Source organism: Miniopterus schreibersii (assembly GCF_964146895.1).
Source record: "Miniopterus schreibersii genome assembly, chromosome: 13".
NCBI lineage: Eukaryota > Metazoa > Chordata > Mammalia > Chiroptera > Miniopteridae > Miniopterus > Miniopterus schreibersii.
This window is the reverse complement of record NC_138113.1, coordinates 60546362-60570415: the sequence shown is the minus strand read 5'-3', so window position 1 is coordinate 60570415 and position 24054 is coordinate 60546362. Positions and strand designations below refer to the sequence as shown.

Below are 24054 nucleotides of genomic sequence, written 5' to 3'. Positions count from 1 at the left end.
TATGACAGCCTCTTAAGCCTTTCAAACCCGACCCGGTCCCGGCCCTGGGAGGGGACACGTTTCACAGGGAGCCAGTGGGGCCCGGGATGTGTGAGGGGGGCTCACCCTCTGGGCCCCCAACCCGGTCCCGGCCCTGGGAGGGGACGCGGTTCACAGGGAGCCAGTGGGGCCTGGGATGTGTGAGGGGGGCTCACCCTCTGGGCCCCCAACCCGGTCCCGGCCCTGGGAGGGGACGCGGTTCACAGGGAGCCAGTGGGGCCTGGGATGTGTGAGGGGGGCTCACCCTCTGGGCCCCCGACCCGGTCCCGGCCCTGGGAGGGGACGCGGTTCACAGGGAGCCAGTGGGGCCCGGGATGTGTGAGGGGGGCTCACCCTCTGGGCCCCCGACCCGGTCCCGGCCCTGGGAGGGGACGCGGTTCACAGGGAGCCAGTGGGGCCCGGGATGTGTGAGGGGGGCTCACCCTCTGGGCCCCCGACCCGGTCCCGGCCCTGGGAGGGGACGCGTTTCACAGGGAGCCAGTGGGGCCTGGGATGTGTGAGGGGGGCTCACCCTCTGGGCCCCCGACCCGGTCCCGGCCCTGGGAGGGGACGCGGTTCACAGGGAGCCAGTGGGGCCCGGGATGTGTGAGGGGGGCTCACCCTCTGGGCCCCCGACCCGGTCCCGGCCCTGGGAGGGGACGCGTTTCACAGGGAGCCAGTGGGGCCCCGGGATGTGTGAGGGGGGCTCACCCTCTGGGCCCGTGGCTGTGGAAAAGGGGCTGCTGAGCAGCACCGTCCCCCGGGCCCCGGTCACAGCGTGCCGGGCGCCCTGTGTCAGCACCACGACGCGTCACGGGAGAGGATGGGTGCCTGGAGGTGCGCTGCGGCTCTGCGTGCCCCTTCACGACACGTGCCCGTCCCACGCGGCCACACGGGCCCAGCGCCAGCCGTCGGAGCCGGCGGCCCACAGCCCAGCGCGGGGCAGGCGCCTTGTTGCCCCGCAGGTGACCTCTGTCTACGAGGCCGACGTGCCTCCAGGCACATCTTCTGGTTTTGTGTGTCTGTTTTGCTGTCATTTCTAAACTGAACCCTTGCTTTTTTCTGGCACAACATTTGATGGAAAAATCAGGGACCTGTCTGAGCACCTGTTTTAGCTCAAACCCACAGGCCGTGGCCTGCGTCCCGTTGGCTGTCTCCCTTGGAAACATCCTGAAGTGAGTTTACTGATGGACAGAAACCGCCTCCGGAAGAAACTGTCCAGATTTGTTAATTTATTATGAAACGCCCACTCACAGGAAAACACAAGAAAACTTTTATACTTTTATATTTGGGAAAGGAACCGTGTCTCAGATACAAAATAATTTACAGACAATCCATACAATTTTATTTTATATAGAAATAGGTCATTATGACAACAGCTGTACAATTCACTCCACTTCGTCTTATAATTACATAAACTCTTTTCTTTAGAAACATCTCAACATAACAAAGCTTACAAAGAGAGCAAAGTGCATTTTGAGAAGGAAACCCAGCCCTGGGCCTGGCGGTGACGGGCGTGTCGAGGCGCAGGGCTCCCGGCCGGCCGGCCGGCCAGCCTCCCCCGCAGGGCCCAGTTCTCAGGCTGCTGGGCTGCCAGCGGCCTGGCTGTGCTTCGCTCCCGTCCGCGTGGTGCCGCAGTCAGTGAAGTAACCAGGAAACGGCCCAGCGCTGTCTTTCGGGGAAGGAGCCGCCGGCAGGGCTGGGCTGCGGCCGGTTAAGGCCCAGCCCCGCGCTCTGGCTGGTCGGCTGTTTCTGTCGCTGTGGCCTCCAAATGAAGTCGCGAGACCTTATTATTTTTAAAAATCGAAAGCGCCTGTTACCTCTTCTGCACAGCTGTGCAAATTAAAGCAAAAACAACCACTTAAAAATAATGAAAAATAAACTCTGTGTTCTCTTCAATGGGTTTCCAAGCTGGTGCTTCAGGGATGCAAAGGAAAGGGGCTCAGCGTGGCGAGCAGGGCGGGCGGGCTCTGCCGGCTGGAAGGCGCGGGCGGCCAGCCCTCCGACGGTGACGGAGCCGTGTGCCCGAGCAGTGCAGCGGCCCGGGCCCGGCCACGGCTGCTGACCACTCCCCATGCGGCCGTCCTGCCCCAGCGATGGCGCCCAGCCGCAGACCTGAGGTGCCGGCAGAGCGCGCAGATGCCAAGGGCTAGGCCAAACCCTTCTCCCGTCCGCCCGCTGGCTACAGCTGGTTGGGGCCCGACTGAGGTGCCAGGGCACTGCTGGGGCAGCCGCTGGAGGCCTGCGGACTCGGACCGGCTGCCGCCCCTCCGGGGTGGGCGAGGAGGCCGGGGCTGCGGGGCGGTGCCCAGGGTCCCCGGCGGCCATGCGGAGCGGGAGAGAAGCGGCGAGTCCTGCTGCGCGCTGTGCCCGGCGGTTGGCGCCTGCCCCTGGAAAGGGAAGGAAAGGAAAGGGCTCCAGAGGTGCTTGTGCGATTCCACAGCTCCCGGGCTGAGGCCGACGGCCAGAGCCGGGGCTCCTCCGGGCTGGGGTCTCGGCTGGGGTCTCGGGAGAGGGCCGGGCGGGCCTTGGGGGAGAGGGGGAGAGAGGAACCCCGCGTTCTACCAGCCGGCGGGAGCTCTGCAGGCAGCGTCCTGCCAGCGCAGGGCTCCCTCCGGCCCACACGGTGCGCACGCGGTCCCCACACGGTCCCCGTGGAGCTTGTCTGTTTCCGGATGTTGGAAGCTGACCCACATGCAGATGACTGGCAGGGCAGAGACCAACCACGCGTGCGGTCCGCACACTGTCCCCGCTGGCCCCATTCCACGGCTCCTCCCAAATCCTGCGTTCGCCAGCTCTGCCAAGGAACATCCTGCTTGCGGCTCAGAAACCCCAGCCTGGGGACCTGGGGACCTTCGGTCTCACCTCCCACTGTGCCCCTCCGTGGACTCTCCTCTCCGCGTGACCCAGCCCACCCCGGCCGGCAGCCGCCAGGCACCCCCCTCGGGTTCGGCCCAGGCGGTCTCTCTTGCCGGAACATCGCCCTTCACCTCCACCCATTCGCCCGGCTCCGAGCATTTCCCGTGTCTGGCTCTGCAGCAGGTGTCCCCCGTCCTTCCTTCAGGAGGCCTCCCCGCCCCGTCTCTCACCCGGCACTAACCCGGAGCCCGGCCGCTCTGTGACATCTCCGCTCGCCGCCCCACAGGGACTGAGGGCACCCAGGGGCCTGCGCGGTCTCGCACCCTGAACCCTGCACCTTTGCTGCTGCGGAGGCGACATATGGGAGGCCTCTAGCTCTCCCTGGGGCTGTGCCTGCCTCCCGCGGCGTCCGCTCCGCCCCAGGTCACGCCTGTGCCCTACGGGCTGACGGGACGTGCCAGGCTGAGGCGTGAGCTGTCTCCCTCTGTCGGGGGTTTGAAAAGCACACCACGGACGGGAGAGTGGCTGTGGAGTTACACTGGATTCCGGACCTTCGAGGATGGCTTTTCATCTCTCGTGCACTGTTCTCAGTGTCTGTCACCGCACACTCTTCGATGGCTTTGAAGGTGCCCGGGCAGGGCAGGGTGCAGAAGGGACGGCCAGTGTCCTTGGCATTGCTGGACGTTACCAGCGAGCACGGGGGAGGCGCGGCCGGCTTCCCGGACACCGACCGTGGGCACCAGCGTGCTTACTGAGGAGCCTGAAGAGCCTTTGAACGTGACTTAGCTTTATGTTTGTAAAAGACTCGATGCACAAACATAGTAACACGTCCAACAAACAGTCACCAGGGTCTAATTTTCGCTCTGAAAATACGGACGCCATAATAAAAATTGCTTTTTAAAAACGGATCTCTTTAGCACATAGCCGTAGGAGGCACAGCAGTGGGCGCTATTATATCGTACACACGTTTATATGTAACTTTTTATACTGTGCGTATTTGTAACCTCTGAGATTTATGAATTTTAGGAACTTTAAGGATTCAGACACCAATCTGTCAGGGGTTTATTTCTGTCCTGAAGGCAGGGCAGGGCCAGGCCTGGGAGGGGCGGGCTCGGCGCCAGGCGTGCCCCCCGCCCGGGCGGCGCCCGCCTGCAGGAGGCGCCGTGGCTGCGGAGCGGGTGCAGGTGGCAGCTCCGCCGGCCCGTCAGCGGGAGGGCGCGGGCGCTGCTGCGGGCGCTGGGCACGCACACGCCTGCGCTCAGGAGCCTGGCCTGGCTCTGGGGACACCCGTTTGGTTTCCCCAGGCAGGAAACAGGCCTTTAAGGAAGAGGTGTCCGCCTGGCGCCGATGGCCGGGCAGCAGTGGACAGGGAGACAGGTCAGGTCTTAGCAAAACGGAAAACGTCTGCGCATCAGAGGGCGCTGTCCACAGAGCGAGAAGGCCACCGGGGAAAGTCTGCAGATCTTGTATCTACAAGGGGACTGACGTCCGGAACACGAGAAAATCCCTGTAACAACCCAACCACCTTCTGATTAAACACGGGCAAGGGTCTCGCATGGACGTTTCTCTAAAAAGCTGCAGGTGGCCAACAAGCACATCAACGTCGCCAATCATCAGGGAAACGCAGGTCAGAGCAAAAGCGAGGTGCCATTCACATCCGCTACGACGACGGTCAGGAAGGCCCCGGGGATAACACGCGGCGATGCGGGCGTGGGCGGACTGCAGGCTCTGCGCCCTGCCGGGAGTTAGATGGTGCCGCACTGCGGGCACAGCCTGGCGATGCCCTCAGGGGAGGCACATCCAGCCGTCCCACTTCTGGGACAGGCCCGAAAGAAGGCGCAGGGGCTCAGGCCATACTTGGGCATCACGGTCCCGGCACGTTATTCACGAGGGACAGTGCCACCGTGTCCATCACGGGCGGAGGGCAAACAAAGTGGGGTCTATACGTACAACAGGGCATCGTCCAGCCTTGAAAGGAGGGAAATTCTCACGCTCACTGCGGCCTGGATGAGCCTCGAGGCCGTTACGCTGAGGGAAACGAGCCAACCGCCGCAGGACGAATACTGCGAGATGCCGCGTCCGCGAGGTGCCCGGGGGGTCACCTCATGGGCATGGGAAGCAGGGGGGCGGCTTAGGGAAGATGGGCAGTCAGTGCTCCACGGGGACGGAGTTTCAGCTTGGGGGGAAGGAAATTCCAGGAGATGGATGGTGGCGATGGTTGAGCAAGGCTGTGAATGCACTTAATGCCACACTTACAATGGTTAAAATGGTAGACTTTATGTTCTCTATATTCTGCCACAATAAGCCATTAAAAATGAAGGGGGAGGTCCAGATAACGGCGGGCACTGACGGGTCGCGCCCAGCCAGCGGGCGAGCTCAGGGGAGCACCGACGAGGCACCGATGCTTGGCCGTGAGGGGGGCCCAGCTGGCGCTGTGTGTTTAGAAATGTTACTTTTCGGCCTGAGGTCATTTAAACAGGCCTTGGCGGTTCCCGGCTCCCCCGAAGAGGCCTCTGTGTGGGAGGCAGAGCGAGAATCCTGGAAGGCGGAGTGTCAGCTCCTGTCGGGAGGGGCGGCAGGGCAGAGGGGGAGGGAATAAATCATCGGGGTGCCCGGAGATGGCAGGGTACCCAGAAAAGAGTCCGTTTTCGCCCACTGGACTGCATTTTAAGCCCCTCTGGAAAGTGATCTAACAAGGTTTTTTGTTCCCACTCATTTGGATCACATGGGGAGAACGAGCGAAAGCCCAAGCGGGCCCCAGGCCCCGCCCGGCCCGCCCGGCCGAGAGCGCCGGGAGAATGTACAGCTTCCCGCAGCCCGCGTTCGGCCCGCGGCCACCGCCGTTCTCAGGACAGAAGGAAATGATGTAGCTACGGGTCCCGACCCTCGGGAAAGCTCAGGGGCCATCTTCTGTCACTGGTGTCAGCGGCGGAGGGAAGGCACAGGGGACAGCCCCCGGGGACGGTCCTGGGGACGGCCGGGCGGCTCTGCCTGTGGGCTTGCGGGCCTCACTAGCCCGCACCGTCCCCGTGGGCTCCTGTCTCAGACGGAGCCGCGTTCGTGCAGAAAGACACCCGAGAGACAGCTCTACCTGCTTCATCTCAAAGGGCCAGAAGCTGCTTCCCAGCGGTTTTCTGAGCTCCCCTCTGTGCCTCCAGTAACCTCGTCTCTAGAATTAAACACGGGAGTAAAGCTGCTTCTGGTCCTGGGGTGTCTCCTGGGGGAGGAGAGGGACAGCTGTGTGTCCGGCAGGCACAGGGCTCGCTGTCCCGTAGCGTGGCTCTGGGGCGCAGAGCGGGCAGAGCGTGCCTGTGGGACCTGCCAGCACCTGCTGCCCGCTGGAGCCATGGGCTCTGTCTTCCTGGGATCCTGCCAGGGGCCAAGGCCTTTAGACCTGTAAGGGCACCGGCGGACCTTGGCCTGTGTGGCCGGGTGGAGGGCATCACCCGTGCAGCAAGGGCTGCCAGTTCCGTTCCCGGGGAGGCAGGAGGCAGCCGATCAGTGTTCCACTCTCACGTCGACGTTTCTCTCTCCCTCTCCCTTCCTCTCTCTCTAAAATCAATAAAACATCTTTAAAAAAAGACATCAGAGGGTGATGAAAAACTAGGGATATAATGAAATGCCTCATTCGGGGCCTGTTCTAAGCAGAGTTTTACCTGCTCAGATGGGAGGTGGTGGAGGAAAAGCTAAGGGGAGCCCTTTGAAGGGCGTGGCTCCCTCTGAGCGGAGTGAGCCCCACGGGGCCAGCTGCTGGTCAGGCAGGTGAGGGCCTGCAGCCTGAGACACGCAGGGCGGGCTCGGCCTCCTCCCTCCGCCCGGCCACCTACTTGACTTGCTGTCCCGTCCTGCCGACCTCGGAGGGCTGCCGCATGTCACAGGACCCGGGCATCATGGGCTGAATCGGCTGGCTCAGCAACAGCCTTCAAGCAGAGGAGAGACAGTGGGGCTGATCAGCGCCAGACCGCGGGCTTGCTGGGCGCTGGGGGCGTCCGCCAGCCTGGCTGGGCCCGGGGGCCTGACCAGACCCCTTTGCCCACTCCGTTCACAGCAGGCCACTTTCTCAGGCCATCAGGCCCCCAGCCTCTCTTGCGTCTGCGTTAGCGGAGATCAACCGCAGAGGCTTCAGATCTGAACTCTGCCTCCATCTACAGCAGGCAGGGGCTGGAACGAACAGTCTCGAGCTGGCCTCAGTCACCTTCTGAACAAGGAAGGCTCCCTACCTGAGCTGCCGGTCCTGGCCGAAGTCGGGGCTGGGCGGGCCCTGGCTGGCGCCCGGGGAGTGGGGAGCCGGTGTGGTGAGGCTCTGAGCGGCTGGGAGCACGAACTGGGGCCTCGCGCTGCCCGCCGGCTGGCGGCTGCCCCGTGGTGGCTGCATGCTTCTCACTGGGTTGGGACCCTGGAGCATTATTTTAATGAGAAAAGTAAAACCCATACTCACCTCAGGTGTCACCTCTCCAGGAGCCCTTCCCAGACTTCTTTCCTCAACACTCCCTGGCCTTTCGTCTAACTTAGGACCGAATGACTGTCTTCCCCACTGGATTGTAAGCGCCTCAAGGATTCTTCAAATCCTGGGGCCTAGGACAGTGCCAGGCTCTCAGGAGACAAGTTAGAGGTGTGTGTGTTGAACTGAACAACTTTCTGCTTCAAAAATTCCACTCCAGACACAGGGGCCCGGGGCCTTCTCCTGCCCCAGGGCCTTGGCACTAGCTGACTCCTCCAACCGCATTGCTCTTCGCCCCAGTACCAATGCGCCCTGTTCCCTCCCCTCCGGTCTTTGCTTCAGTATCATCAGTGAGGCCCTCCCGGGCCACCTGGTGAAACCTCCTGACCCCCGCCGTCACCAGCGTCTGCTTCGCTGGCACTCTCACCTATTTGCTTCTCTCCCCCCTTGGACCAGAGATTGTTTTTCATTTCTTTCTGGTCACTGCTGTCCCTCGGTGCCCAGAACCTAGTGCCTGGTGTACAGTGAGTGCTCAGCAGACACTTGTCGAGTGGAACGATCAGTGAGTGAGGGGATGTGCTTGGGTTTGCTCTGGGCTTTCTACTGTTTCACAGGATGGCACCACAGCGAGTTCTCAGAGCGTCTCCGAAATCTCTGGAGTGTCAATCCTGACTCGGGTTTTCCTGGCTTTTCTCAGCTATTATTTTTTTCTGTTGACCTCTAGAACCAAAAGGCTATAAAGTAAAACTCTTAAATTTGGGTGAAGATGGGCTAAACTCTCTCAACCCACATTTTCTTGTATGTTATCTGTTTATGTCCTCGAGGTCAAGGACGCCTCTCATCCATCTCCGCGGCCCTGGGGGCTGGGGGCAGGGCTCGGCAGAGGTGTACTGGCCCACGGCCACGGGCGAGCGCAGGGCCTGGGAGGCTGGGGCTGGCACCTTCCGGAGCAGGCCCAGGGCACCTTCCTCCAGCGCTATTGCTGTCTGCTGACTGGCGAGCTGTCAGGAGGTGAGGTCCCTGGTAGCTTCCAGTTAGTGGTAATGGCTGTGAGGAAAAGGCCTGGAAGGGAACCTGGGGGACCAGGAGCCTGCTGCCCTGGGACAAGGACAGTGAGTGGGAGCGGTCACCTGTGTTCTCACGGAGCGTGGCGAAAACCAGGGCAGAGGATGGGCACGCGTGGGGACTCGGGTGGGGTGGTTACCTGGGTGGATATCACGCTGGATTCTCTGAGCAGGCGCTGGTTTGGGACCTGGGCAGAGGCGAGCTGCCCCGGCAGCCGAGGGCTGGCGGCGAGTGGGGCCTGCGTCCCCGGGGCCACCCTCTGCGGGAGCTGCGGTGGCGCGTGGGGCCGCTGGGTGCTGCTGAAGCTCAGGGACACAGCTGGCGGCTGCAGAAGCATCTGGAAGCACAACAGGAATGGCTTTAAGGTGGGGTCACTGGGCCTCTGCAGCTCTGTACTTGCCTCCTAGGTCCACAGGAGGAGGTCAGCGCTCTCGCTCTCCCTCTCACTGGACACGGAGACACTAAGTGCCCAGAGGCCGCCGCCCAGCGCAAGGTCCCCGAGACGGAGCCCAGCCAGAGGGGGACGCGCCCCCACCTCAGGGGGTATTGTCCTGCGACGGGCTCTCAGTGTCAAGACGCGCAGGACCAGGTGGCCTATCAGTAAACTGATGTACGTATCCCTGAAACTAATACAAAATCATGTTGAATATAAACTGTAAATGAAAAATGAAATAAATAATAAATTGATGTACTCGCATAGAGTCTAGGCTGGCTTATCAGTTTGTTATTAGAAGTGAGAACTATCTCGTGAATGACCTGATGAGGGGGCAGGGGCTGGCTGACCTGCACTCAGACTTGACTCTCTGACAGTGACCAGGGTCTGCACCCGCGTCCGAGGGCCCCTCCCACCCAGCGCTCCCAGCGGGGATGCAAATCTGCTCCGCTGACCAGGTGACCGCCCCAGGAGGGCGGCGGGCTGCAGAGACGATGACGTCACACAAGCCTCCCAGCCCGGTCCGGCCTGTGCACACGTCCTCAGACGCCTAAGAGGCGTGGGCCTCGAGCCTGATGCTATAATTGGAAAGGTTTAGGAGAATTTGATCAAGTTTCTAAAGAGTGTTGAAATGTTTGTGAGAACTTTGATCTACCTCATTTATAAATTTGGTGTATTGGATTTAAAAGAATTGCCCAGGTGCTTTCAAAGACTGTGCTTCTTAGACTTGTGTATGCCTTGTTAGGTATGTGAAATGTTTGAAAGATTTAGATATATTAAATTGAGAAATTAATGGCTGTGGTAGGTGATGTTGATTATTTACAATCTGTTACATTTATAAACAAATTGAACATAAATAAATACAAGTAAAAACATTGCTTCTTTTAGACCAAATTAGTAGATTTGTAAATAAAATATAATCTGCAAATTGACTCTAAAAGCTTAAGAAAAACCTTTTGATAGTTTTAATAATTTAAGCTTAGGACCTGTAACTAGCCCTTTTTCAAAAGCTTCTCTGGGGCATTCAGAACAGTAACTGGCGTTTGCTCAGGCAGCACATGGAGTAAAAAGCCATCCAGTGTTATCTCTGCATTCCGACTCTTGATAAAGTGCTCTGCTCCATGTTAGGCTTTGCCTTTGAATTTTCAGGGAAAGGCCCTTTCTGCCAGCCAGCATCTGGAATTTGAACCCCAATTCCTGCACTCGGGGCAGTGCAGCCATGTACTCATGACAGAACCTAGGGGCCACACGTGGTGAGTGGTTTGGGAGGGTGGATGCGGAGCCACACCAGGTGCGGCTGGGAGCACGCAAAGACCAGGAGCTCAGTGTCTCGCTCAGAGGTGAGCTCAGCGTGTCCCAGAGGCTGAGCTGGCCTAGGTTTCCATCAGGTGCCCCTCCCACCACACTACCTGGGCTCCCCACTTTCCTGCCACAGGTCCAGCCCTAACAGAGGAGTCTGCAGTTTGTTATGAGGGCTCTTTGTCATTTTAGAAGTTAAAAGAATTTTCTGGGCATCCATCATCTCAGATTCAGCATCCACTGAGTATAGATTCGGTCTGAGGGTGAGTTCTTTGTGTAATCCCAGTGACCGATCATACTATGGCTGGTTTACAGACAGAGGGTGACCTACACTTCAGCACTTCAGCAAAAAGCCAATGTCAACCCAATAACATACATCTTTTCTGGTAGGATGCAATTTGCTTTCTGATTATAAGTCAAATAAATACAGTCTTTGTTTATGACAGGCTATACTCTAGCTTAAGTCAGATATACCTTAGCTCAAATTCCAACCCCACCATGTACTAGTGGTATGACCTTGGGTGATATTCATAACTTTTCAAAGCCTTAGTTTCCTCTAATAAAACAGTGACACTAACAGCACACACCTCACAGCAGCACATAGGCTTGGTTTGCCACTGTGTCCCCTTAATGTATGGTTTCATCCTGTTTGTCTCTGTATCCCCACAGTGGGATAAGAGGGTGACCTCTTAAATGCCTGAGCATCTGCCAGATGGATGGGTGGTGGGTGGATGGGTGGAAGATGGATGGATGGATGGATGGATGGATGGATGGATGGGTGGAAGGTGGATGGATGGATGGATGGATGGATGGTGGGTGAATGGGTGGAAGGTGGATGGATGGATGGATGGATGGATGGATGGATGGATGGATGGATGGTGGGTGGATGGTGGGTGGATGGGTGGAAGGTGGATGGATGGATGGATGATGGGTGGATGGGTGGAAGGTGGATGGAAGGATGGTGGGTGGATGGTGGGTGGATGGGTGGAGGGTGGATGGATGGATGGGTGGTGGGTGGATGGTGGGTGGGTGGGTGGAGGGTGGATGGATGGATGGATGGTGGGTGGATGGATGGTGGGTGGATGGTGGAAGATGGATGGATGGATGGATGGATGGATGGATGGATGGATGGATTGATGGATGGATGGTGGGTGGATGGTGGATGGATGAGTGGGAGATGGATGGATGGATGGATGGATGGTGGGTGGATGGTGGAAGATGGATGGATGGATGGATTGATGGATGGATGGTGGATGGATGGTGGGTGGATGAGTGGGAGATGGATGGATGGATGGATGGTGGGTGGATGGGTGGAGGGTGGATGGATGGATGGTGGGTGGATGGTGGGAGGATGGGTGGAGGGTGGATGGATGGATGATGGGTGGAAGGTGGATGGATGGATGGTGGGTGGATGGTGGGTGGATGGGTGGAGGGTGGATGGATGAATGGATGGATGGATGGTGGGTGGATAGAAGAAAGAAAAGGAAAAAGGGAGGGAGGGAGGGAGGGAGGGAGGGAGGGAGGGAGGGAGGGAGGGAGGGAGGGAGGGAGGGAGAACATCACTTGCTGTTGTTACAGGTGTCCTTCCTGGCATCTCCTTAACAGCCAGCAGAGGGCGCACATGCTCTCAAAAGAAAGCGGGACAGAGCCCTCTGCAGAACACTCCCTGGGGAGCCTCTTCTTTGTGACTGCAGCTGGGTGCAAACGCAACAGGACTCTCCCTCATAACCCAGCCTTTAAATAAAGCCCACACTCAGCAGCACCCAGGCACACACAGCCCCAGTGAAGGCTCCGAGCCAACGGTGAGGTAGGCGAGCCCACTGAGTTAGGATAAAGGGCCCTGTTGGGGCCACTCGGGTTTGCTGCTGGGCACAGCCCGCCCCTGTCAACAGCAGGGTGGAATTTTATGGCTCGAGAGGGTGACCTCTTCAAAGGGCCCCGGGCTCCATTTTACAGAGAGCATGAGAGAAACAGTTCCTTAACTCAAGTGGAAAAGTCATCAGAGAAAACCCGTACTTCTGATTTTCAAGAACAAGCCCGTCCTACACGCGCGTGGTTTCCTTCTTACCTGCTCCCTCTGCGAGGCCGGCCCTCCCAGGGCCTCCCAGAGGCGCCCACGCATCTTTACCGGCCTCAGCAACGCCCACGCTTTGCCACTGTTATTTAACCCGCCTGCCCACTTTTTGGGGGGAGTAGAGGGATTTTTACTTGTTTTTCCTTCTGATTGAATCATAGAGGTTTTTTCCTAAACAGTATCACACTTTGGCTAAAATTTTGGAAGGTATTCCTTTAAATATCTAAACTTACAAAAATACAAGGAAGGCTGCTGGAGGAAATGCTCTCTGGCTGGCTATCTGTGGGTTTTCATAGTCTCTGGAAAATTCCACTGCAAAGCTAAGGTCACAGGGATGAGCACAGAGCCGGGCGGGCGGAGGCAGGGCGAGGGCCGGATTCCCACGCCCCCGGCCCGCAGAGCGCACTGGCCACGCGAGGAGCGATGGCTCGGCTGCCCTCAAGTGAGAGGCAGCCTAGAGCGAGGCTCTGGGGAGGGTGTTCCCTGCCAGCCTCGCTTCCCGAGTTTCCTGCTCCGTCCCCCCTTCCTAGTGGTGCACAGACTCCAGATCATCGGGTCGGGCAAGTTCCACCACTCAGACCCTGGATCAGTAAGAAAAGATTGCAACTGGGCAAGAATCAGTAAGCAGGGACTTCGACACCTCAGTGGTCCATTTCTTTCACCCCACCAGTTTCGGGGTGTCTCTGAGGAGGTGGGGCTGGGGAGAGCAGCGGGGCTCTGGGGGCGGCTGTGGCTTGCTCGGCACAGGTACAGAGGACTGGGCGACACTGCGCAGGAGGCTTGGGCCTTGCTGACCGCTGGCCTCTTGGGGGAGCCAGCCCTGGGCACAGAGGGATGTGCAAGGGCACCTTTGGGAGCCCAGGGACCCAGGACAGCTTGCCCCGGGGCCCCCACCGCCCAGTAACCTCTCTTGCTGTCTCTTGGGAGCTGTGTGGCCAGTGGGGGGTCCGCGTGGACAGCGAGGGGATGGGCAGGGACAGAGCTCCAGCCGTTTCCCCAGGTGTCTGCTCTGTTTCCTGTTTCTCCTGAGGGGGTAGAAAGGCTTAGAGCTCTCAGGCAGATTCCCAAGTGAGCTAGAATTACATTTACAATGAAAGGCTGGGTCAGAAAAGGGCACTTTGGAAGGAAAACAGCCCTGGACTGACATAGAGACACTTGGTTAAAAATAATTCATCCTTGAAATAGAGCCAACATACAGAGTTTCCTCCAAGAAGAAACTCTGCAAAGGATTCAAAGAAGTGACGACGGGGGTTGCAGCTAAAGGCTGCTGCTGTGAGAGCGCGGAGTGCCCCACGGCGGGTGGCCGGGGGTGCCCGGGGCTGCCCCCCAGGGTGCAGATTTCATCCCTTCCCATGTCCCCCACGCCTGCCTTCAAGGAGAGGGAGCGGCAGCCTGGGCGGGTGCCGGGAGAGCGGTGACGGGCGGAGGGCACACCCGCGGAGGGTGGCTGCCTTCAGTACAGGGCGGTTCCCTCCCGGCCTGGGAAGGAGAATGCAGGTGGGGCAGCAGATACGTGCCGACCAGGGGGGGTGAGGCCGGCGTCATGCGAACCTCAGGCCGGCCGGAGCTGGGACGGGGGCGGGGGGCTCCTTCCCGGGCTCTGCCTTGAGGGTCCGGCAGGCTCGGCAGGCAGGGCCCGGCCAGGCTGCGGGCCGCACCGGGAAGGAGGGTCCTGCGCCGGGAGGGTGGCCCGGACACAGTGAGAGCGGGAGGGCAGGGCGTCACCTGGACGCTGGAGTCCTGGACCAGGCACAGCTGCTGCTGGATCCTGTGCAGCTCCTCCTGCTGCCACCGGATGTTGGCCTGCAGCATCCGCGTCCGCTGCTCCAGCTGGTCCCGGAGGGTCTGGAACATGCTGGCCGGCGCCGGCAGCTTCGAGGTGGAGGTGGAAACAACCGGGTGAAAGGGTTATTTCCGCCGTGCAGACACCCTGCTGTCCTCTGAGCGGTCCTGCCCACTTCCATTTCTGTCCCCTCTCCGCTCCTCTCAGTCCCTGATGAGCGACCGTGGCCGGAGCAGGGGCTGTGGGCCGGGCTGGGCGTCCCCGCAGCCCCGCGTGCTCGCCTCGGGCCCACCAGCCGCAGGCCTGGTTTACGACTCTGCCGCCTGGAAGGGCCCAGAGCGCGACAAGCTTCTGCAAGCAACGCTTACACAGAGAGTTCAAATTTCATCAGACGGACACATGGTCTTGGACAAGAATTCAGAAGCAGGGAGCCTGACAGCCCCCCCCTTTCCCCCCTCTCATCTCGGGCGTGAAGATTTGCAGGGGACATTGCACAGGCCCTTTCGGGTCCTATCGCTCGTTATCCTGAACCTGGTCCTGGAGGGCAGGGCTCTTCCGTAACTGCTCCCCAAGAGCTTGAACTTGACGGCACAGGTCACCAAGCCCTGCTCTCCAACCAGCCAGCCTGGGCCAGGGAGTCCTTGTCCCCCCCCCCCCCCCCCCCAGGCTCACTTCGGCTAGGCTTTTCTTAGAAATCCGTGCAAAGACAGAACAAGGGAGAGGCATAAACATCGCCCAGCATTCACCCCGTCCGTGTAGCACGGACAGAGGGGACCTAGGAGGGACGTTGGTATCTGCCTTGTCAGGAGCACTGTCTCCCTTTCCTTTCGCCTTCGAATCCCTGTCTGGGGCTGAGGCTGGCTTTAGGAAATTCCTGCAGGTGATCTCTGCTCGCTGTTACCTATCTGCTCCCACGCGGGCCCGTGGAGAGGGTGCACCACGGAATGGGAGGTGAGTTTAAAGTACCTACACTAGTCCAGGCAGCATCGCAGAAATCTTCAGTAGAAGGTAAGAAATCCGAGCACTCAGCTGGGATTTTGAAAAAGAATTTGACTGAGAAAGAAAACAAACTAGATCAGATATTTAATTTAAAAAACAAAACACAATGCCCTGGGCGGCGTGGCTCAATTGGATGGGCACTGTCCCATGCACTGGGGTGTCACTGGTTCGATTCCTGGTCAGGGCACAATCCCCAGGACGGGGCCTGCAGGAGGCAGCTGATGGATGCTTTTCTCTCATTGATGTTTCTCTCTCTCCCCCTCTTCTTCTCTCTCTAAAAAGTCAATAAAAACATATTTACAAAACAAAACACAAAACCTTCTGTGGTAAGTTCTCGAAAGCCAAGACATATTCAGGGATACTCCTGGCACATGCAGCACAGACTTTCTGGGCTGAGAAGCCTGGGCAGCCCTCCGGGGCCAGCACTGCGTTTCGTGTTACTTCTAGTGCGATTCTTATTTTCTCAAGGCATTCAAGACAACCAAGCATTCTGCTCAAGATCAGGGCCTTTTCCATACAGAGAGCTACTCCAACTTAGAGACGTTTTAGAAACACAGCATGAAGCAAAACCAACAGTTTCCCAGATAACCATTTTCTAGATTTTGGATTGTTTCCCCCCCTTTTCCTGACAAGGTGAGAACCTCAGTGAGGGAAAGAGAAAACTGTAGAACTCATGTTGCACATGGGTAGGTATGAGAAGGACTGCAGGGCTTGAAAGGTCAGCACTATGCAACACTGTCCTAAAGAATTCAGTCTTTATTAAATATAATATGCCTAATGGACTAAGAACTGTTACCGTTCATTAAAATGAGGTTCAGTAAGTGAAAAATTAGAATTCCCAAAGGGCCTTAACCACCCATTATATGTCTATTATAAAACAAAGAAATTCCTGACTAAGAAAGACCAAGAAGTTAAAGGGATTCTCATTTCATGTACCTTTGGATTGAAATAGGCAAAAATTTCATTATCAAATTTGAACATAAACAAGCCCTTTATTTCTTTCCCTAATGAGGACGAATACAGACTATTTAACTAGTTGACTCTAAGTGAGTAGCTTTCATATCCTTACTCAAACCTGACCCTGGGAAGAAGTGTGTGCTCGCACGTCTTTCCCTTTCCAGGGACATTCGAGACCACTGCTGATGGGGCATATGTTCAATGTCTCACCAGACCTCAAGCACGTCAGACACTTCAAAACTCCCTGCTGAAGCACACACCTGGGTCCCACTTCCCTGCTGACCCTCTACCTCTTCATTTGGCAACCTTCTACCCATCCTTCCAGGCCCAGCTCAGGTGTCACCTTCTCTGGGAAGGTACATTGGACTTTCCTAGGCAGAATATTTTCCTACTGGTTGTATAAAAACACATGCCCTGCCATGGTGGTTTCTCTCTTCTATGCCCAACTTTCAGTTAAACTCAGTACAAAGAACAGGGGCTATGTAACAAGCATCTCTGCATCCCTTGCACTAGCTCACAGACAGACTCAAACAGTAACTCGTGAATGTTGTTGAGACAAGGAAGGAGCTACTCAGCAAAGCCATGACCACTTCCCTTTTTTAAAACAAATGTGATATTTACAGTACTTGACTCACAGCTTTAGAGCCTTTCAGTTTTCCTATGATATTTGGCCTAATTCAGATCTTTTCTAAAATATCAGGGCCAATTTGGAGTCATAAAAAATGAGAGGAATACAGATAAATGGCAGGGAGATGAACAAAGATTAAAAGACTGAGAAACAGATACTGGAGAAAACAACAAAGAGAATGCCTCTGGAGATGAGAATGGTGAGAGGGACAGATGTGGAAAAAAGTCTGTAGCTCAACAGGCTCTGCCTGCACCTTGGTACCTAAGTGCATGCTACACATTAGCACCCATGCACCCCCACACTCAAGAGGACACCATACACTCTGTCTTGGGGAATTCCCACTGCCAGATTCCCCTTGCCCCCCAGTCCCAGACTCACCTGTGCCAGGGGGACAGGTAGGTTCTGCAAAATAGTCTGAGGCAGGAGCTGCTGTGAAAGGTCACAGGATGATGAGACAGACAGGGGAGCCTGGGGAAGAGAGGGTTCTGTTAACAGACACTGCTTCTGCACTGTGACAGAGGGACTGGGGTTCTGTCTCTTAGCTGGCTGAATTTTCTGGCTTAAAGGAGGCCTGTCTGTACTAGAGCGAAGAGCTCACTTCTGGAAGGCAAACGTTTGTGTTTCCTGGGAAAGGTGGGATAGCAGGCAGGTGCAGGGTGCAGGTGGTCCTTGAGCAAGGTTCTGGGATCACTCAGGGTGCATGATGCCTTCTGCCAGAGCGTGCTCTGCAAAGCTGCTGCTACCTGCTGGAGATTGGCAGCTCTGTGCCACTTCCCCTCCCGGGCCTCCTGTCCAGATTCCATTCTTGGTGGATTAAGTTGCTCTTCTCCCAATCTGATAAATTCTTAGCAGTAAGCAGTGTTGGCTTTGCATGTGGACTTTACCCTTTCTGCTCAACACTAATGTAGACAGACAGACACATCATGCACATCTATGTCCATGAACGCATCTGGGCAGTGAATATTGGGTGCAATTTTCTAGACTCTGCCTGGAATCTGTTAGAGAGACTCCTGGGAAGTCATGTCAGTGACAGAACTTGTTCTCTGATCACTTGGGTGGGTGGGAAGAAAATGTATATAAAAAATGAAACCCTTAGCATCAACAAAACGAAATGGAGCCCACTGTGTGGGAGAACAAATTTATCAATGACACATCTGATAAAGGGTGATATCCAAAATATATAAGGAACTCATACAACTGAACAATTAAAAAATGGATGGATGACCTGAATAGAAACTTCTCCAAAGAGGACATGCAGATGCCAAGGGACATATGAAAATATGCTCCAAGTCACTAATCCTCAGAGATGCAAATTAAACCACAATGAGGTGTCACCTCACACCTGTCAGAATGGCTCCATCAACACGTCACCAAACTACAAGTGCTGGCGAGGGTGTGGAGAAAGGGGAGCCTGGTGCACTGCTGGTGGGGATGCAGACTGGGGCAGCCACTGTGGAAAACAGTGTGGAGGGTCCTCAAAAAATTAAAAATGGAGCTGCCTCTTGACCCAGTGATCCCACTTCTAGGATGTATCCTAAGAATCCTGAAACACTAATCAGAAAGAATCTATGCACCCCTGTGTTCATAGCAGCACAGTTTACAACAGCTAAGATCTGGAAACAGCCCCAGTGCCCATCAGTAGCTGATGGATGAAAAGCTGGGGGACATTCACACCATGGACACTACGCAGCTGTAAAGAGGAAGAATCTCGTGCCCTTTGGGACAGTGTGGAGGGACCTGGAGAGTATTATGCTGAGTGAGATAAGCCAGGCAGAGAGAGACAAACATCACATGATCTTACATGTGGAATCTAAAGAACAAAATAAACTGATGAACAGAATAGGTCCAGAGACATGGAAGCATGGAGCAGACTGAGGGATCTCAGAGGGGAGGTGGGGGAGTCGGGGGGCATTAATCAAAGAACTTGTACGTTTATATGCATAAGCCATGGACACAGACAATAGTGTGGGGAAGGCCGGCGGTGGGTCAGGTAAGTGCGGGGAGAATAGGGGGCATCTGTAATTGTGTCACCAATAAAAATAAATAAATAAAAGTAAAAGTGTTCTGAAGTTATTCCCAAACTCCCCCTATTCCCTCAGGACTATAAAAAGCAGCCCCAGTGGACAGTGCCTTTGGGACAACGTGGGGAGGAAATGACAAGAGGAGACTTTGTTTTGAGTGAGAATCCCAGGCACAGGGGTAAACCAAGGACTGGTTTTGGTTCTCCCACTGTGTCCGGGGCACGGCTGGGAGGAGATGGCCCGTCTGGCGTGGGAAGAAAGTGGTCTTTGTCATAATCTATTTGAAAAGAACGTGTCACTCACGCTTTCCACGCAGCGTGCACATAATCTTCGTGGTGACGGCAGGCAGGGAGGTGGCACATTTACTCCCATCTCCAAAATGTCAGCAAAAGATGGGTGTGAGGTAGTTGGCAACTGTCTGGATGTGGCCCTTAAAATTCCTGACACGTCTCCTGTCTAGAGGCAGAGGTCTGTGTCCCTCTCTATGGGTGGGTCTGTGACTGCTTTGACCCAAGAGGGCAGGAGGAGGGTCAGTGGAGCTGCTGTGCCCGCCCCAGGCAAGGTCAGAGCGCCCTGGGGCCCCTGCCTGGCCCTCGTGGAGAGCTCCCTCTCCAGGCATTCCCTCGGGGAACCCAGCCACTGTGCCAAAGGAGCCCAAAGCATGGACAGGCCTGTGCCCGTCAGTGGTGGACAGTCTTAGCTGGCCCAGCCCAGGTGAGGGGCACGTGAGTGCAGGCACCTGGGGTAGGGTTCCCAGCCCGGCTGGTGAGGCCTCGACACCTGTAGCTGAGAAGAGCCATCCCCAGGGGGCCCTCTCTCAATTCCCGACCCAGGGTCCGTGGACATGAAGAATGACAGTGGCCACGTCCCTCAGTGTGACATGGCTTGCTGCGTGGCATTAGGTGACCGGAGTATCGCCCGACGCCCTGGAGAGGAAGCGTGTACCAAGAACACTGCCTGCTGTATGCAGAGGCCCATTTTTGTTGACAACCAAGCTTCTCAAACATTTCCGCCGGAGGAAAAGGGGATCCAGAACAGGAGGGTCCTATCATGTCCCCCCAGGGCTCTGGCGTGTGACCCCAGGCTTGAAGTTTTGAGCTTTATCTTTAAAACTCATCTGGATTTTGCACTTTAGGAATGTATACATCCATGTTAATTTTGGTATGAGAATATTTAAAATTAGTTGCCAAAGAAACCGCCTAGCTTCCCACCCCCGCCTGCGGCCCCCACGCTCAGTCTCTGGGCGGTGCGGCACTGTCTGTGGCTCGGCCGGGCAGAGCAGCGCGCCCTGGCTGAGAGGCGGGTCGCACACGTACCGGCGCAGTGGCTGCCGGGCCGAGCTCTCTGGGCCGGGGCGCCGGTCTCGGCGCCGCTGTGGTGCTGGCTTCTGCCATCAGCGTGCTTGGAGCGGCTGGAAGAGAGGGACAGGTTACCTTCCCGGCTCACACGCCCCGAACAGCTTCCTCATCAGGAGGGTGCACGGCCCTGGGGCGTGTGACCCTCGGGCTGGACTGCCACCTCTGGTGAAGGGTGCCCTGCGGGACCAAGTGGGGCCCAGAGCCACCGTCTGCCAGCCCCCGGCCCGGGAGCAGGGAGTGACGCGGACCACCCGAGCCTCACGGCCACCCCTGCTGCAGTGCCCGCCTGTCCGCACACCGCAGCGGAGCTACTGAAACCGAGCCGGGTCGCCGGCCTGTGTGTCCCGTCCCGGCTCCCTCCTGCGGCACTGGGGGGCACAGTGCGGGAGGCAGGAAGGCCGCGGGACGGTGCAGGGGTGCAGGCTGGGAGGGCAGAGTGCGATGCTCCGGCTCCACAGGCCCCAAGCGAGCCCCGCTCCTGCTGCTCAGGCCCCCGGCCCTGACTTGTTCCTCAGGCCCCCTCGGGGCCCTGGTCCTGTCCTGCTCGGGCCTGGGGACCTTTGCGGGCTCTGCCCCGCACCTCTCCCGCCATGGCCTCGCACTCACATGCGGGTTCGGACATGGCTGCATGGGAGGGTTCTCGGGAACTTCCTGAGGACGCTGATGACGAGAGGCCTGTGTGAAGGCCGGAGGCGCCCACGGCAGGTGCACCGAAGTGTTGCTGCGGCTCCAGGCTTGAGCCCTGGTCCTGAAACACAAACACAGAGCACACCGGCGCCGGGATGGCGAAGGTGAATTCCGTGACTTTAGTTCCCTACCACGTATGTAGAAAAATGCAGAGGCTGCTGAGCGGGATCTGGTTTGGGGATAATACGAAACCCACTTGGGTGGAATCCTTATATATCGTTATAAATATCATCGTTGAGAGGCTTGTAGCTTAAAAGTAGCAGTTATTACACTTTCTCACCATATATCTTAATTTTTAGATTTCTGTCAGTGACTTTGCATTTTATTTTTTCCTTAAAGCTGTCATCTCACTGCCCAAGACGGTGGGAAAGAAGCAGGTTCTAGAAATAAGGCTGCTGTGGTACAGGATTGTAACACGCCAGTGAAACAAATGCCTTGGGGCCCTTCTCCCGCCACCGGCTCCTCCCTGCACCTCTGGGCTCTGAGTGCAGAGGCGCAAAGGGCAATGGTCCCCTATCCTTTGGCCCCTGGATCATAACCGATGCTGGCTCCTCGCAGTGCTCTGCCTCAAACAGTGTGGTGAGAAAGCGTAAGTGTAAGGAAATGGGTAGAATCATCTTTACGCTGAAGAAGCGTGACGGTGGCTCTCCTGCCTCGTCTCAGAAGGTGTGGAACTCCTGGCACCCACTGGGCCCCTGGCCGGGCTGGTCGTGCCAGCGGTCTCGCTCTCAGGGACTAGCTCCTGTGGGTCCACGTGGCTGTTCTGTCCATGAGCCGTGGCTGCAGCGAGGGCGGGTGCTGGGCTCGGGCTCAGGGGGGCTGCAGCCAACAGGCTGTGACCCCCAGGCCTCCATGTGAGCAGAATCGCAGGGCGAGCCTGGCTGTGCTAAGTGCCAGTTTGGAGACTCCACTGCTTGGTCAGTCTCCCCTCGATCAGTCCCTGGCCCACAGCCGTTTGAGAACTGTGTGCTCCTGGTCCGCAGAGAAATGAGCGCGGGAAGTGAGAATCAGTATTGAGACTTTCGGTGTCACCACACGTCACATCCGAGCACGGGGATCTGCCATTTACAAAAACCTGTCAGTGACAGATTTGACATTAAGAAACCAACCGTCGCGTTACCACGGGTGGTTGAAAAGCACTGTCCTGGAGCTTTTCCTTGAAGGGGTGTGTGTATTTATACATCTATGCACATTTCCAAGAAGCTCCATTAGGCTCTGGGGCTCCTCCAGGGTCAGAAGTTCGACAATGAGCTTCAGGCTGGAGGTCACCCACTGCGCCCGTCCTTCAGCGGCGACGGACGGTGTCCAGCACCTGTCCAGGGACAGCTCACTTCCGCTCCTGGACACGACGCAGGCGGCACCGGGTGACAGCTGGCGAGTAAACGCCCACAGACAGCGGCAGGCGCCCCATCCGGGTGAATCGCCCGACACGCCCCGGCAGCAGCCAGCAGGGGGCCCTGCGGAGCTGCCGGCTGGCTGTCGGCTGGTCTTTAACGGAGGTTTCTCCTTCCTCCCAACTCGGTCCTGGAGGGACCACGGATGCCTTTGGGGACTGCTGTTACTGTGTCGGCCTTGGCCACGGGCTCCGGAACGAAGGTGCCGGGTGGCCTGGGACTTGGGTGGTATCTCGACAGTTCTAAGGCATTTTGACATGTCTGAACTCGAGATGCGCGCTTCAGCTCGTGAGAGAAACCCGCATTTCACAGACCGACGGCAGAATTTTTTTCTTAGTAGGAGACAGAATAATGGTGGGTCTTATAGTGGATAGCTTCTTAGTTTTGATGAAATGCAGCTCTCCTTCCCTTCCTTGCTTTCTCTCTTCTTCTTCCAACATTTGTGTTTGCTTGGAGACTGGCCTTTGAGGAGCAGGCTCTGGTCTACTTGCACATTACAGAGACGGGGAAGCCTGGCCAGCGGACGGGGCAGGAGCTTAGCCCAGGGGCAGGAAGGAGGTCGGCTTTGTGAAGGAAAAGCTGCTCAGTAGGAGAGCTCCCTGAGTGGCTGTTACGACCCCAGACAGACGTAGAAAGTGCACATTGAAGGCGGGGAGTCCTGGAGGCACTGCAGCACAGAGGCTAAGGGAGGAACCGGGCCCTGGGGTTATTTCACGCCTCAGGGGATGATGGAATAACTTTCCGTGGGAGAGACACAAAGTGGAATTCTATAACCATGCCTGTAAGGCCAGAAGGTTGCCGGCCATGCTTTGATTCCAGAGGCTGTTTTCCGCTCTGCTAGCTCTGGGCTTTCAGGAGTGTTAGACGACCCTCGTGCGCCCTGGGCCTCATGGAAGGAAGAAGGCCAGGACACCCCAGCACCCGCCTCGCAGGAACACTTATTACGGGGGAAATAAGTGAACGTCTGGGAACCACCCGAGCAGTGCTGGCCACACAGCAGAGCTGGTAAGACAAGACCTGCTGTGTTTATTATTATTTTTATGATACGCCCCCGGCGGGGATCAGCCTACCTTTGGTGCTGAAGGATGGATGGCCTCGGGTGGTGGGTCTTCCAAAGCCAGCTCCTGCCTCCTTTCCACCCGGACATCCGAGTAACTAATCAGGAAATCGAGAGACCACAGCTGGTGGCGGGAGTCCAGGGTGACAGCGCCCAGAGGCCGGTGACGCACCAAGGTCCCCACACCCTGCCCTCCCAGAACAGTCACCCCCGAGGGGCTCGTCCCGCCGCTCGTCTGAGGAGGGAGTTTCATTCCGCGCCTCAGCTCCGCTGTGCTCACTTCTGTCGTGACGTCCAGAGGACCTTCCTTTTCAGGGTGTTTTACTCTTTTCTTTACTTACCCCCAAACCTCCAAACATCACTGTCCAACCACATTGTCATCTCTAGGAGAAACCTCAGCTTCAAGTGATTAGAAACTCAGTCTGGTCTGTGCCTAAGAACGACGCCGACCTTTCTAGTAACTACAGCCTTCAGAATGTTTTCTCCTAAACACCCAGACCAGCCAGGCCCAGCGGCTGGCTCCTTAAACACTGTGGGTAAATCAGGTCAGTGTGGTGACCCGGCTATGGCCTCTGCGGAGATGCCGGCCGGGCAGGGGCCCTGGGGGGCAGGGGCTGGGGGTCTGCTTGCTCCCTTATCTGTGTACTCCCTTCACTCCTTCCGCTCTGAGGGTTTCTGTCTAAGATGCGGGGGCGGGGGACGGACAGGAAGAGTCGTGGCAAGGACAGGGCCTGAGGACAAGCTGCTGCTGATATCCGGCCTTCTCCGGGCCACAAAGACCCTCTGGGAAAGGCCCAGGCTGGCAGCAGTGGGTGGGGCTGGCCATGGAATCAGGAACTACTGGCTGCCAAAGTGCCCAGAGGTGGGCCTGGAGCCCAGATCGTCCCTGCAGAGGGCAAGCAAGGTGGTGAGCAGGCTCCTGGGCCAGGGCTCGCATTCCTCCTCTCCGCTCTCCGCCCAGCTGACTCTCGCAGGGCGACT

General features: G+C 57.2%; 1 protein-coding gene across 1 annotated transcript in view; it reads right to left on the bottom strand.

Moving 5' to 3' along the window:
• Nucleotides 1–1300: 1300 nt before the first annotated feature.
• The window catches only part of NPAS2 (neuronal PAS domain protein 2), a 140135-nt gene continuing 117381 nt past the window's right edge, over nucleotides 1301–24054 (bottom strand). The window contains exons 12-20 of the mRNA XM_081155769.1: nucleotides 23087–23171; nucleotides 20542–20683; nucleotides 19894–19988; nucleotides 16935–17024; nucleotides 13915–14061; nucleotides 8523–8720; nucleotides 7098–7273; nucleotides 6705–6797; nucleotides 1301–2408 (exon numbers count right to left, since the gene is read on the bottom strand). Of these exons, the coding sequence (XP_081011895.1) occupies nucleotides 2201–2408; nucleotides 6705–6797; nucleotides 7098–7273; nucleotides 8523–8720; nucleotides 13915–14061; nucleotides 16935–17024; nucleotides 19894–19988; nucleotides 20542–20683; nucleotides 23087–23171 (1234 nt within the window). The 3' untranslated portion in view covers nucleotides 1301–2200. The remainder of the gene's footprint in view (nucleotides 2409–6704; nucleotides 6798–7097; nucleotides 7274–8522; nucleotides 8721–13914; nucleotides 14062–16934; nucleotides 17025–19893; nucleotides 19989–20541; nucleotides 20684–23086; nucleotides 23172–24054) is intronic.